This window comes from Lasioglossum baleicum, unplaced genomic scaffold (genome assembly GCF_051020765.1).
Source record: "Lasioglossum baleicum unplaced genomic scaffold, iyLasBale1 scaffold1538, whole genome shotgun sequence".
NCBI lineage: Eukaryota > Metazoa > Arthropoda > Insecta > Hymenoptera > Halictidae > Lasioglossum > Lasioglossum baleicum.
This window is the reverse complement of record NW_027470597.1, coordinates 1-13976: the sequence shown is the minus strand read 5'-3', so window position 1 is coordinate 13976 and position 13976 is coordinate 1. Positions and strand designations below refer to the sequence as shown.

Sequence of the window (13976 nt, the reverse complement as noted above, 5' to 3'; positions counted from 1 at the left end):
TAAATATATAATAGTGGTATTTGAAGAATAAAGTAGTAGATTTGAAAAATGGTTGGTACTGACATGAACGTATTACAAACAGTTAATTGAAATTATTATGTTATCGTTGCAATAGCAATTTGTTAGAAAATACATAAAATATGCTTTAAATATGTATAATTGGTATGTGCTTATGAACATTAAAATTCATTACCACAGAAGAATATAAACAGTGTTATTGTATGTCAAAATATTATATTCAACAAAACATATAATTTGACATAGACATAGGTCTTAAATATACGCCAAAATTGTTGTTATTAAAAATAACCTAAAGTCCATGAATGAATACATTGAAATATTTATTAAAATTCATAAAATAGAATACAAAGTGATGAAAAACATCTTATATAGCTCTTTATTACATAATGTACAAGTAATGTACAAATATGATGTGCTATATAGTATGTATGTAAAAAGAGAGAATACCCAATACCTTGAGTTCGTGAGAAGTCAAATTGGATAGACAAAATACATTAATTTGTTTAATATTCAAAGAAAGGAAAACAAGGATTAAATCATTTTTCTTCAGATGTCATAGATGCTGACTAAAACTTCAAGACGCCTTTATTAAATACAGAAGTTTATGAACTTCAGACATATGCACTGACAACCATTCAAATATGATTGCCATAATTATAGACGACGTATTAATTTTAATTTAGTTACAATATATTTTTAAAAATTGCATTTATAATAGTATAACAAGTGTAATAAAAATCTCTTTATTATAATTACACAAGAACTTTGTGTCTTTTAAACACGTAGTTAATCGCATTAATCTGAACAATTCGTTCAAGACATTCACATTTTAACAAAAGTGTAGAACAAAAGTAAAAATGTCAATGTAATTAATTGAAATTAAAAACTAGTACTTACGACTGGATATTCGGGAAGCAGCAACACTTTTGATGTGAAATTCACGGAAACCTTTCTTTGTTACACAATAACTAAACGAAACTTGGCACGAAATCGTCGAAACTGATTGGAACTTATGGCGGCTGGAAACGATGGGTCAACTAATTTCAGGTACTCCACAACAAAAAATGTCCCTAGATACAATTTAACCGTCTCATTTATGTGGTTTATACAAGAAATTAAATTGCCAATTAAAATATCGCGATACATCTTGTTTTAGTTGTTTATGTATTCTTCACACAAGCAACTGAACATGTTATCAATTATAAATTATTTTAAAATTTACATTTACATTAACGGGAAATAGAACTATTAACAATACTATTTTTAGTTTTCATTGCTTTAATAATGTTTCTAATATAACTGTTTTATGTTAATTAAACTTAGAATAAAAATGAAGAAAATGAAATATAAAATATGACAGAATTCGTATCATATATAGTATAATTAATGTTATTAATTAAATCATCTACAAAAATGTGAATTCTTTCAATCAATTTATTATTAGTTATTATTAGCATACAAATTTATATTTTTTATCAACATTTTCCTATTGCTATCGCATAAAAAAGGTTGAAGTAAAACGTAATACATGAAAATGAAGATTATTTACATTTACGAAATTAATCATATTAATCATATTATAATTTATAAATAATATTCCAACTCTTGCAAAATATGGAAAAACCCGTATTCATATAACATCTCACTGATTACATATCTCGCAATATACGTGAATTAATATAATTATTCCTAATAGAGTATAAAAGAACGAAACAATCTCACCATGATTATTATAAAAAATGATTTGAAGATGAACTAATTTTACTCGACTGTCTTATAATTAAAAAAAGAAGGAAAAAAGAAATATGATAAAATAAACTTCGTACTGTAAAAATTGTTAAAACGTATAAGTTAATCCTAATTTGGAATCAGCTAATGTAATTAATTCGTAATCTAGTATCTTAAAAATGATCATCCTAATCTATTACTAATTTTAAATAGACTCGTAAGACTGCGCAAGCCCATCTTATAATTTTGATTTCATCGAAACAATTACATTAACGGTCTATTAGATCGCTCGATGATTATTTTCTTCGATATTAATTCGATGAATGAATTCGCAAAATAAAATTTGTTACATCAACTAACGGAATATCTCGAACTGTCAGAAAATCATAAAAAGCAACTTCGAAGCGGTAAGTGCTATCAAGGTATATTTATACAGAAACCAGTTCTCAATATAACGCTGTAGTGGCATTGCGATTCTCAGTATCGTTTGGACCGCCAACATCGTCAAACGTAGTCATCATGAACGTTCTCAAAATGAAGTGGCTGTTCGTCACTTTGATTTCCTTATTTACTATATTAATTCAAGGAAACCTGGCGCAATATATTCCTCCTACACCGAGCGTGGAACCACTTAAACCAATAGGATTACGGATGTCTATTTTACGTGAGTAAATTTCATTTTTCTCATATTTCTATTGTCTTGACATTATAAACTTCCTGAAATTTCATTGTTACATTGTTCTTCAAAACCGAGACGGAGTTTGTTAAAATTAATTTTTTTTAATGGAACAAGATTTAGTAAAACTAAATCGATATCTTTGAAGCTACTAAGGTACGAGTAAGTTAATTCTATAATATCTAATCTAATATTCCTGTCTTTAAGGAAAGTCTTTGTTGCAAAATAATGCTAATATTTTATATACATATATATATATAAATAAACAAAGTACCTATAGAATATTTTTCAATCCTTTTTTTTCATTTACAGTCATAATTGTAATATTAATATTAAAAAATATTATACGTACTGCTGGTTAAAAATGTTCGCAAAAAATATTTCAACTCGAGAAGATATCTGGAAACTTGAGTATCGCATATCGATGCACACTTTTACAATATTAATGATAAGCTATAATGATCCAAACCAGAAGCTAGACGATTAAAATTCAAGTTTCACTTTTCGCGTGAGATAAATCCTATAAAAATGTACCGTAAACAAATCACTGCGAAACATTTGTTCGTTACTGATACGAATAAATTATTCTCGTTTCAATTTGAAACTGATGAAAACTGAAGATGAATGATTCGTGAAGGTGCATTAACTTATAATCTGTGATGTATAGAAATCAATTTAAACGAAGCGTCGAGACCTATCATTCTCTCATTAATAATTCAGGAATTCGTGTAAACACAAGATTGCGGAATTCTTTTTTAATGCGAATAAAAATACAAAAGGTCAACATCATTTGTAAAAGTATCGATGGTTTTAATACGGAAGACGCTCTGTTTGTATAGACGAGGATGGCATTTCCTTGGTCGCGTATCACGTGAAATTCAACGAGGATTTCAACGGCCTCGAAGCCGGAACTATTGCCAGAGATATCGTAAATGTCCGTAATGGTCGTTGGACATACGAGGATCGAAGCACGAGATTAAAAAGAGGCGATATACTTTATTATTGGATTCACGTCGTTTACCATGGTCTTGGATACAATTTACTCAATCAGAAGCACGTGGTTAATGGTCGGTTCGAAATTGCGGAATTTATTTTAAAACTATTCTTTTCAAACACGCGTTTAACTATCTTATTTCTTCAGATTTCTATCAGTACGATGGATCACCGATAAAGAAAGATGACGGTAATGAAATTGTCTGCGCAACTCCATCGAATACTAAAATATTTAGAAGTGACAAGAACTTCCATCTAACACGGAAAAATGCCTGTCCGGGTCAGTTAATATTCGAAGACAATTTCGATACGCTTAACACGTCGCGTTGGACGGTTATCGAAAACTTTTCAGGCCTCCCTGTAAGTATGCTACTTGCGAACGTTACTTGGAAACTGTATTTTGTATTTAAAAAGTTTTTTTTTTTATTAATATACCACATAACGCGGAAGATAAAGTCCAATATTTATATTATGGACATGAACGAATCTTCTAGTAATTCTATTTCATAAGAAGAAGTAAAATCTCAAAAAAATAGAGTATATTCAATAATAAGACACTTTTCCTTCGCTTTATTTTAGAGTTACGAATTTGTCGTATACATGGACAATACAGATAACGTAGAAGCAAAAGATGGTGTTTTACATATTAAACCAACTCTTTTGGAAGACAAGTTTGGGCAAGACTTTGCTCGAACTGGAAATCTGGCTTTGAAGAAGTAAAAGTCGAATTATCACAGAATCGATTTAGAATAAAGTATCGGTAATTATTGTATTATAAGTCTTTACATTTGTTTAGGTGTACGGGAGTAGCTGGGGGCCGAGACTGCTACCAATCCGCACGTGGAGCGTATATTTTACCACCTGTAATATCCGGACGATTAAATACCAAGTCGTCGTTCGCTTTTCAATACGGACACATTCAAATTCGTGCTAAATTGCCTCATGGTGATTGGCTATATCCTTGTAAGTGTCGTTGTACATTTTCTCGGTTCTTAAACAGTGAACAGCGTCACTGACTTAATAGTAAACTACTTAATATTAAACTTAATACTTAGTGACATTAAATTAGTATGAAATAATTTATTACTTTATTACAGTGATGACCTTAGAAAGTATGGACAAGTACACAGCAAACACGACAGAATATTGTGACATTATAGTGGCTTTCGCAACTGGAAATCCTTCACTTGTATCACACACCGGACAAGATTTCAGCGGTCACATCCTTCTAGCTGGTGCTCATGTAATGGACATAAATCAACAATCCATGCAAAATAATCTATATCGTCTTCCTAACAAGGCTTCGGACTCTGCATGGTCAAACAATTATCACGTCTATGATTTGGAATGGAGAAGCGGTCAAATCACGATTAAAGTTGATGGAGAACAGTATGGCGAACAGCAAGTACCGGCGCTGTATGACACTCCGGTCAGTAACAAGTGTCTGATCATGGATTGACAATACTACTTAAAAATTCTTATCTGTGATTCATGACCAACTCGAGCACTTTTCGTATAATTAAACTCGCGTATTCCTAACTATTATAAATAATTTCCTTTGGCATCTAACAATTTTTGTAGGTTTACGTGAATCTCGGCCTAGGAGTAGGAGGCCATACCATCTTTCCAGATTCATCTGTCAGCGGCAACTACAAGAAACCTTGGAGGGACTTTACATCGAAGGTGCTTCTTCTAAGCAATTTGACTTTCATTAAAAAAAAAAAAAAAGTCTATTTAACTAAAACATATAAAATACGCTATCATTCGTTGCAGGCACTCTATTTATTCTACTTGGCAAAAAATGACTGGATTAGGTCTTGGAGGAACAGCGATACCGGCCTCCATATAGACTACATCAAGATCTGGGCAATCTAAATCTATCCTTTCTTTTTATCCAGAAACACGCTTAATCACTTTTCTGCATTTACTTTCATTTCGTATTCGCGTTTGTTTCTCTTTCGTATGTGTTACCAATATGCACGATAATTAGAAAGAGAACGGCGGAGGTATTAACACTGAAGCAGGCAATGGCTGTTGATAAGGCACGTTATCCGGATGAAAACCAGAACCCAATAATTCGATCAGCCACTTCCCTCGATAGCCATAACGCCTCTGATAATCAAACGAGGCCCTTGGTCCATCTTCTGGTCTGAATTCGAACACCATTTTCTTTCTGGTATCCGGGAAGGCAACCAATCTCAGGAAATTTTCTACGCTGTTTCTTGGCCATTCCCATAATCTTCCGCTAGACCACATTGTCCTAAACATGGCCGGCCATCTCGAAGGGGAGAAATTAAGCGGAAGTGTCCGGATGACTCTAGTTGCAACGGTCCCGTTATACTCGACAACTATGCACAACTGTATACGCAATAAAAATATTATGAAATGATTTCACGATACGTTTTTACGTAGATCACGACCGGTACATTTGACCGTAGACCCACTTACCGCGTAGATTAAAACTAATGCGCGAGTCGTGCGCATTTTCTTTTATCGAACCTTCAGGTAAGAACACAGAGAAAGCAATATTCCATCGTTCACGGTGCCCACTCACCTTTATGCTTTCGAGTGGGTGACGATTCCGTGCGTAGAATAACATTGCGATTTTTTTCGTGATAAAACTGTCAATCGTCGAACGTAACGTTGGTTTTTCAAACGACTCGCGCCTCATTACTTGGCGTCAGTCTTTTTTACTTTCACTGGCTGCATTGCGCCAGGCCAACGCGATATACAGCTGATTTCTTTTTTCCATCTACAGTTGTCTTTGGGAATGGAGTTAGTTGGTATTCCACACCTGTCTGGCTATCATCGTACCATCAACGTACCGCCGGCGACGTGATTCTACGTGATCGTTTCGAACAGGAGCAACATGAATTTCTCTCGTAGTCTGGTAATTAGAACTGTCCAGTCGCTCTAATTTTCTTATATTTATTACACACGTTACAACTCTATACGTATAAAACTAAGACTAGATTACACCGTTAAATTTCTATGAATTTCAGGTCTTCGCGATTTTTCTCATCTTGCTGTTCAACGTCGAGGAAAACTTATCGGTTGCCGTACCCAGTATTTTCTCGTTTATTCACGATCTAATTCAATATAACGTAGCGGGGATACCGCTCATCCACGAGGCAAGTATTACGTTCTGCGAAACAGAAAATCACTGTTAAAGTAAACGGTGGAAAAAACAAAACGGAAAAGGGAAATTTACTTGCGTCAAACCAATAATCGTATCGTAATCTTTATGCAGCACACGCAGTGGGATTTCGATCCAGAAGTTGGGAAACAGAGAAGAGTCAGATACGAGCAGGAAAATGGTCGTCACGGAGAGATAGCGATCGCGAAGATTGGTATGGGAATTGGATACAAGGGACCATGGCATACACCGGCGTAAACACTGAACTATCGCTAATCTGTAAAAAGATGTATTAAAAATCCATGAAAAATGTATATTACCTTTGTATAAATAAAACTTATCATACTAGTCGCTGTAAAAAAAGAATATATACTTTAGTAAAAATAAAAAACGTCTTCGCTAAATGTTTGTTACATTATAATTTGTTTTGAATAGCGTATGTCTATTCTTCGGCTTCCTTTCGTTCTCAAGGAAAAAAAAAAATTTATGTAATTGTACAAATATTTTATTTCAAAATCACGATCGTTCTCTCTTCAACCTTGAACTATTTCATCGACCATTGATTAATAGCATAATGGACTTTCGACGAATCTCGAAAAATGGGAGGTCGCGGATTATATCTTCAAGGTTCCTCCGTTCATCGTAATATTAGGTGCGTATACGTGCAACGTACAATGTGCCCCGTTGGACTTTCACTTGATATAAAGAAAGAACGAAGTGGGGAGAGAGCGAAGTACGGTAACGGATTTCAGAATAAGGCAAGTAAAAGGTGGAATCAGAAAAACGGAAACAGACCTATCGTACGGGCCGTAGTATCTTCTCCAGTAGTGCTTTTTACATTAAAATAATCTGTGTTTCCTTCGGCGAAGAGGAGTGAATTCGAATAAAAACACTCGCATATTCGACATTACGCTTCGTGAAGAAATTTCAAGATTTTCGTTCCGCAAACTGAAGGTATTCGAAGCACGCCTTGCAGTCGCTGAGATGGCAAGACACACTTCCGTGAGTAAATTGATATATATATATAAAATAAAATTTAAAAGTACAAATAAGAGTAGATACGTAGATAAAGAAATGACAAAAATGAAATTTCGCGTATGTAACTATTTATCTATTCGAAGGAATTTTAAAAGTCTGATATTTTCACCAAGATAAGTTTCAAAATGTTTCTTGGCCTGCTTACGTGCACATGCCACATAAAATAATGTTCATCTTTTTTCTTCTTTATATTATTCGTTTTAAACCTTTGATAAAAGCATCTAAAGCGTATGCACACTAAATGTAGAACACTTTTTGCATATTCTCATTTCAACACACTAATACTAATTGACCTACTTTCAGTGGACTACCATGATCTTTGCGACTATAGTCGTTGCTTTTTTACTAGGATTAATCGTTGAGACTACGGCAACCATAGCTCAACCAAAGGCACCTAATTTTCAGTATTTCGAACGGTAAGAAATTAAAAATATATAAAAAAGATAAAGTTATGTGTAAAATATATCAAAAAGAAACTAAACGATAGTTCGCTATATGATAATCTTATAAAAGGATAACAATATTTTCATGCTGAAATGAGTTACAATTAGTAATAACATATATCAAAAAAAGCAATCGTTTAAGAGATTAAAATATAAACATATTTCCTCTCTTTCTCTTTTTTTTTAAATACAACTACAAGATTATAATGATCATTACGTGCTTATCTATAGGCCTAAATATCGCTATCCATACTATGATGAAAATGGCAGAGGAAAGTTACTTTATGGCTATGGAGGACCAGACCTATATCAGTACAAAACTTATAGTGCTCTAGAGGGAATCCATTGAAATAACAGGAAGCACTAAATTACACAAATAATTAATAACGGTTCAATGAGTTGTGACATGTATTATTAGATAGTACGTTCGTTTGTTAAAAGATACACAATACAGACACAATTTTGCTTCCGATTACAAGATAGTAATTGTACTTTCGAGTTTTTGTATTTTGTTTCTGTTTTTCTTGTTATCGGAAACTCATCGTGTTACGTTATAAAATTAAGGAACATTACAAGATCATTTATTCTTCCAATTATAACCAATTGTATTTTTAAATGCAATCGATCCATATGCTTAATTACATCATAAACACATGTTTTTCGCCGCGGATTATGATTTTTGTTATTTGATAATACGGTCTGTAATGATTGCTGATCAAAGATTTCACGGAAGTAGAAACAGGTTAATGTATTTATCTGATGAGATAAATTGTTGCGTTAATCGGATGAATGAAAAATGTATTAGACATTAAAATATTATGATTAATCGATGCGAAGATTACTACAATACGATTGCGAGTAGTATCGTTAAGATTGATCGTCTACCAAAAATTTATGGAATGTGCATAGCGTTTCTAAAGTCTACGACGTGTTCAATATAATCACTGTGAAGACGAGAAGTGAAACGGCTAGATTCTAACGCCTAAAAATCGAATATCGTACATCAGAAAGTCAGAAAATTTGTAAAGGTTAAAAAACGTAGTTATTGTAAATTTTAGTTGAATGCGTTTGATTAAACGCAGAAAGTTCGTTTCGTGACAAGTGCACATACAAGTTTACAAATGTGCAAGCATAGTCGAGTGTATAGCGAGATAATGTTGATAAACGAGTGACTACTACCCGTACGATGTGTATTGGGTATTTTATTCCACATGATCTTTGTCCGCCTTATCTTCGGCAGACTGTAACTGTCATACAAAGTCCATCTCAGATTTATTGTAATATTGTGTACCTGCTCGTCGCCTGTACAGTTGCCTTTCTATGAATTTCTTTATCTCGCTAATTACGAAAACGCTGGATGTAAGTGCGACAAGAAACAAGATATCTGTTAAAAGTAAAAGCAAATATTTTATTTTTAAATTTAAATAAAAAATAAAATTTTTTTAAAGCTTTGCTCAAACTCCGTACCTTTTACCGAAAGAGCTTCGGTTTGGAAAACTCGTTGTAATGGCGGAAAGTAGATCACTAACATCTGTCCTATAACTGATAATGTTACGGCTACCAGGAACATTTTGTTACTCCATAAACCAATAGTAAATATTGATTTGATCTAAAATATTATGTTTAATTTATAAAGAAATATATATATATTACAATGTTATATAATTTTATTTTTTCTTACCTGTGATCTACAGCTTAGAGCATTAAACATATCAAAGAAAACGAAACATGTAAATGTCATGGTTGTATCTCTTGCAGTGGTACTATCAAATGTCATCTAATAAAAATAAGACATGATAAAAATTAAAAATTTATAAAATATGAATATTTATTCTGATGAATATTATACCTCTCTATTGTAAACCCATAAAGTACCAAGTATAATAATAGTAGCTGACAAAAGTACATTAATAATAAGATATCGTGTAATCATTGGTTCTTTCGTGTTACGTGGTTTTTGCTTTAAGACATCCTTATCAACTGGTTCTACACCAAGACTACGACAAAAAGTAATATAAATATCATAATATAAAAAATTAAAAAACTTCTTTATCTTATACATACCTCTGAGCGGGTGGTCCATCCATAATAATATTAATCCAAAGAATTTGCATTGCATTTAAAGGATTTGGTATACCCATCAATGTAGCAAGTGCAATTAGAGACAAGGCAGCTATACTAGTACTTAATTGAAATCTTACAAAATTTCGTATATTATGAAAAATTCCCTTTCCTTCCTCAATTGCAGCACTACAAGATATGTACAATTAAAGATGAATAAATATGAAAAATGTTAAAAAGTTACTGCAGAAGGAACCAATACATACATGATGGTTTCAAAATCATCATCCACTAATATCATGTCTGCTGCTTCTTTACAAACGTCAGTACCATTTTTGCCCATTGCTATGCCTATATCTGCCTTTTTCAAAGCAACTCCATCATTTACACCGTCACCCGTCATGCCAACTATGTTTCCTTCCCTTTGTAAAGCTTTTACAATACATAATTTATGCCTAGGTGTGACTCGATAAAATACACTAACGTTACTGATACATTGTTCTAATTGATGTTCAGACATTAAGTCAATTTCATCTCCAGAAATTAACCGCGAATGAAGTACGTCTAACCCAATCATACTTGCTAAAATAAAAAATATATAGATGTTATATTATTCTTGAAATACTTTTGAAGAACATAAAAAGTTCAAAAAGTTCATATTATACCTATTGCAGATGCAGTTTCTTTCGCATCACCTGTAACCATTTTAACTTTAACGCCGCTATTTATGAGAGTTGTTATAGACTCACGAACGTGTGGGCGTGGAGGATCGCATATACCCACAAGACCAACATACATTAGATCTTGCAATGATGTACCACGTGCCAATCCAATTACTGCATATGTATTAAAAAAAATTGAGTAAAAAAATTAAAGTTATCATGAAGATTAAAACATACCCCTTAGTCCTTGTTGCCCAATATTGTAAGCTTCTGTTAAAAATTCTTCATCTTTTTTTTGATTTAGAGTATATACTTGACCATTAACAGAATACTTAGTACAAAGTGGTAAAATCTTTTCCAGAGCACCTTTTACAAAATATATTTCTTGCCTATTCTGTAATATATATGAATATTTAAAAAACATAATAGATATTAATCTTGAAATGATTAATGTCATTGGAAAAATTATTTCAACCTCTTCATATTTCAGTGTACATTCTACAGCCATCATTTTTTGCTCGGATGAAAACGGATATTCTTGTATTCGCAAATATTTATCAGCAACTCCATACATTCCGAATTTCATTGCCAATGCTATTAATGCACCTTCTGTTGGTTGACCAAGTAAAGCGTCATTCTGTATTATAGCATTATTACAAACACATCCTACTTCCAACATATTGCTAATAGCGGTGCGCGCAAGTTCCATATTATCACATTTTCGAATCCGCACTTCTCCTTTATCATTGTAACCAGTTCCAGTAATATCAGCTATATATCCTTCTGATGTCACCAGAATCGTCGCAGTCATTTCATTCTTTGTAATAGTACCAGTTTTATCTGAGCATATTACATTTACACAACCTACACATACATATTAATCATATAATAAGTATATATCTGCCTAGATTTGATATATATTTTTTATTTATATTATATGTATATTCACCAAGTGTTTCTACTGTTGGTAATTTCTTTACAATGGCTTTCCTTTTAACCATTCTCATAACACCCAATGCTAAAGTTACAGTTACAACAATAGGTAAACCTTCTGGTATAGCTGCCACTGCTAAACTTACACTGATAGTAAACATTTCCAGTATAGCTTTGCCTTGGATCCAACCAAGAAGTATAATAATACCAATAATGCAGAACGAATAAAAAGATAATTGAGTGCCCAAAATATCCATGCTTCTTTGAAGAGGTGTCTTTGGTGCTTCCTCAGCTTGCATCATTGAGAAAACTTCCCCAAACTCACTTTTTTCTCCAGTATTCACAACTATACCCTACAAATCATTTCTCATGTATTTGTATAGAGTTGGTAAACGTTATGGAACTCTCAAAAATTAATTTTTCATAATAAAACTTACTTTGCCATTACCGCAACGCACTAGCGTACCCATAAATGCAATATTCCTTTTCGTTGTTAATCCATTAGCTTTCAGTAATGGAGCTGTTGATTTTTCTGCTGGTTCAGTTTCTCCAGTAAAGCTGCTTTCATCAATTGCTAAAGCTATTGCTTCAAATATCCTGATATCCGCAGGTACTCTATCACCAATATTTAAATAAACTACATCACCAGGAACTAAATTACGAGCGAGAAATGTCTCCATGCGGCCTTCCCGTAAGCTGTAAAAAAATATTTAAAAAATTACTTTAATATTAAAATTGTTCAATATTGAAATATTCATGAATATTATAACAATAAATAGGTCTAACTTCCATCCTCAACCTATAACTGTGCACCTTTAAAATTGGTCATTCTAAATAAATGTTGTAGAGAAAGAAATTTCATCTTATTGATCTATTGATTGGAATTGGACAGTATATCTTCTTTTTTAATAAATAAAGTAATACTCCATACAAAGGATTCATATATTCTCCAAGAACCATATTTCTAGGGGAAATGTTAATTTAAATAAATGCTATTAACAATTTACACATTTATTTTACTCCATATAAATTTATTATTTTTTTTTATTAAACAAAAATTTTAAAAATAATATTTGTTAAGATATTTACCAGTGACAAGTTGGTGGCACCAGTTTATTTAATTCTTCTAAGGATTTTTCAGAACGGTATTCTTGTACAAATGCAACGGTCACTACTATTATGATAGCCTAAGAAAAAACAAAGTATAAATATCAAGTAGGATGTGATAAATATTCAACCAAATTTAACAAATTTAATTTATTCTAAAAGTATTATAATCCTATACTTACCACTGTAATACTGACAGCATCATCAAACTGTTTCATACATACACTAACAAAGGCAGAACAAAGGAGTAACAGAATTAGAGGATTTTTAAACTAAAAAGAGAAAGAACACAAGTTTAGTTTCATGTTCCATTATTAATATCACTTTATGATTAGATAAATATCTTTTATATACTTGTTCAAGATATTTTTTCCATGTTGGCTCTTCTTCCTTAACACTAAACTCATTGAATCCAACTAATTGTCTTCGATGGTCTGCCTCTTGCCACCAAAGACCTGTTCTTGTATCAACATGCAACCTAGCAGCAACTTCTTTAGCACTAAGGCTAGCTGCTTCTGCTGTTGTTAACCACATTTCTGAGGTTTGATCTTTATCCTTCAAAAATGAAAATTAAAACTTAATAAATATTTTTTGACTGATATATCATTAATTTCTAACATATGTATAAAAAGATTTCCTAACCTCTATCACAAACTTTTATTTATTTAAAAATATCAGATACCAAGTTTAATAATATTAAATGCATGATTTTTCAATAAAAAATTTACTATAAAAGCATTTAACACTTCTATATTTATATTCACAATACTGATAACACATTATTAAGTCTATTAAGGATCTTCCACATTTTTACGACACACATGCATCAAACGAATTACAATATGTGCTCATGTTAAAGATATAAATGTCAATTTTAATAGCATTTTGTTTACAATTACATGTAATAGGATAACTACATTAAATTAATATTTAATTTATTTATTCTGTAGAAATGTAAAACAATAATTAATTAACGTTTACTATAATGACACGTGTATCTTATGTTCTGTTTATGTTACATGCGTCATTGTTAGAAAGAAATAATTGCTACAAATGTAAAAATCTTTCTATAATACATATGAAAAATATTATTGATATTTCATGAGAAATATTTTCTTAGAAATAATTTTATTTTATAATACAAGGATAATAAAACATAATACATCGTAAATTCTAAC

General features: G+C 31.9%; 4 protein-coding genes across 4 annotated transcripts; 2 read left to right on the top strand and 2 right to left on the bottom strand.

Annotated features, from left to right (window-relative positions):
- Positions 1–2268: 2268 nt before the first annotated feature.
- LOC143220764 (beta-1,3-glucan-binding protein 1-like) lies at positions 2269–5293 on the top strand. Its single transcript, XM_076446355.1, has 8 exons — positions 2269–2413; positions 3265–3492; positions 3567–3778; positions 3998–4134; positions 4215–4381; positions 4516–4847; positions 5000–5101; positions 5192–5293. Exons 1-8 carry the CDS (start codon positions 2269–2271, stop codon positions 5291–5293), a joined length of 1425 nt encoding a protein of 474 aa, XP_076302470.1.
- Positions 5294–5404: 111 nt separating this feature from the next.
- LOC143220760 (uncharacterized) lies at positions 5405–5902 on the bottom strand. The gene is made up of 2 exons (XM_076446352.1): positions 5867–5902; positions 5405–5776 (listed from the first exon to the last, which is right to left on the bottom strand). The coding sequence occupies exons 1-2, from the start codon at positions 5900–5902 to the stop codon at positions 5405–5407; spliced, it is 408 nt and encodes a 135-aa protein (XP_076302467.1).
- A 1326-nt stretch (positions 5903–7228) lies between these two features.
- LOC143220762 (uncharacterized) lies at positions 7229–8384 on the top strand. Its single transcript, XM_076446353.1, has 3 exons — positions 7229–7312; positions 7896–8008; positions 8267–8384. Exons 1-3 carry the CDS (start codon positions 7229–7231, stop codon positions 8382–8384), a joined length of 315 nt encoding a protein of 104 aa, XP_076302468.1.
- A 901-nt stretch (positions 8385–9285) lies between these two features.
- On the bottom strand, positions 9286–13332 carry LOC143220763 (calcium-transporting ATPase type 2C member 1-like). The gene is made up of 14 exons (XM_076446354.1): positions 13153–13332; positions 12981–13070; positions 12781–12878; positions 12129–12387; positions 11708–12044; positions 11234–11622; positions 10996–11152; positions 10762–10932; positions 10363–10678; positions 10100–10285; positions 9885–10032; positions 9717–9812; positions 9503–9644; positions 9286–9419 (listed from the first exon to the last, which is right to left on the bottom strand). Exons 1-14 carry the CDS (start codon positions 13330–13332, stop codon positions 9286–9288), a joined length of 2703 nt encoding a protein of 900 aa, XP_076302469.1.
- Between the last annotated feature and the right edge of the window lie 644 nt (positions 13333–13976).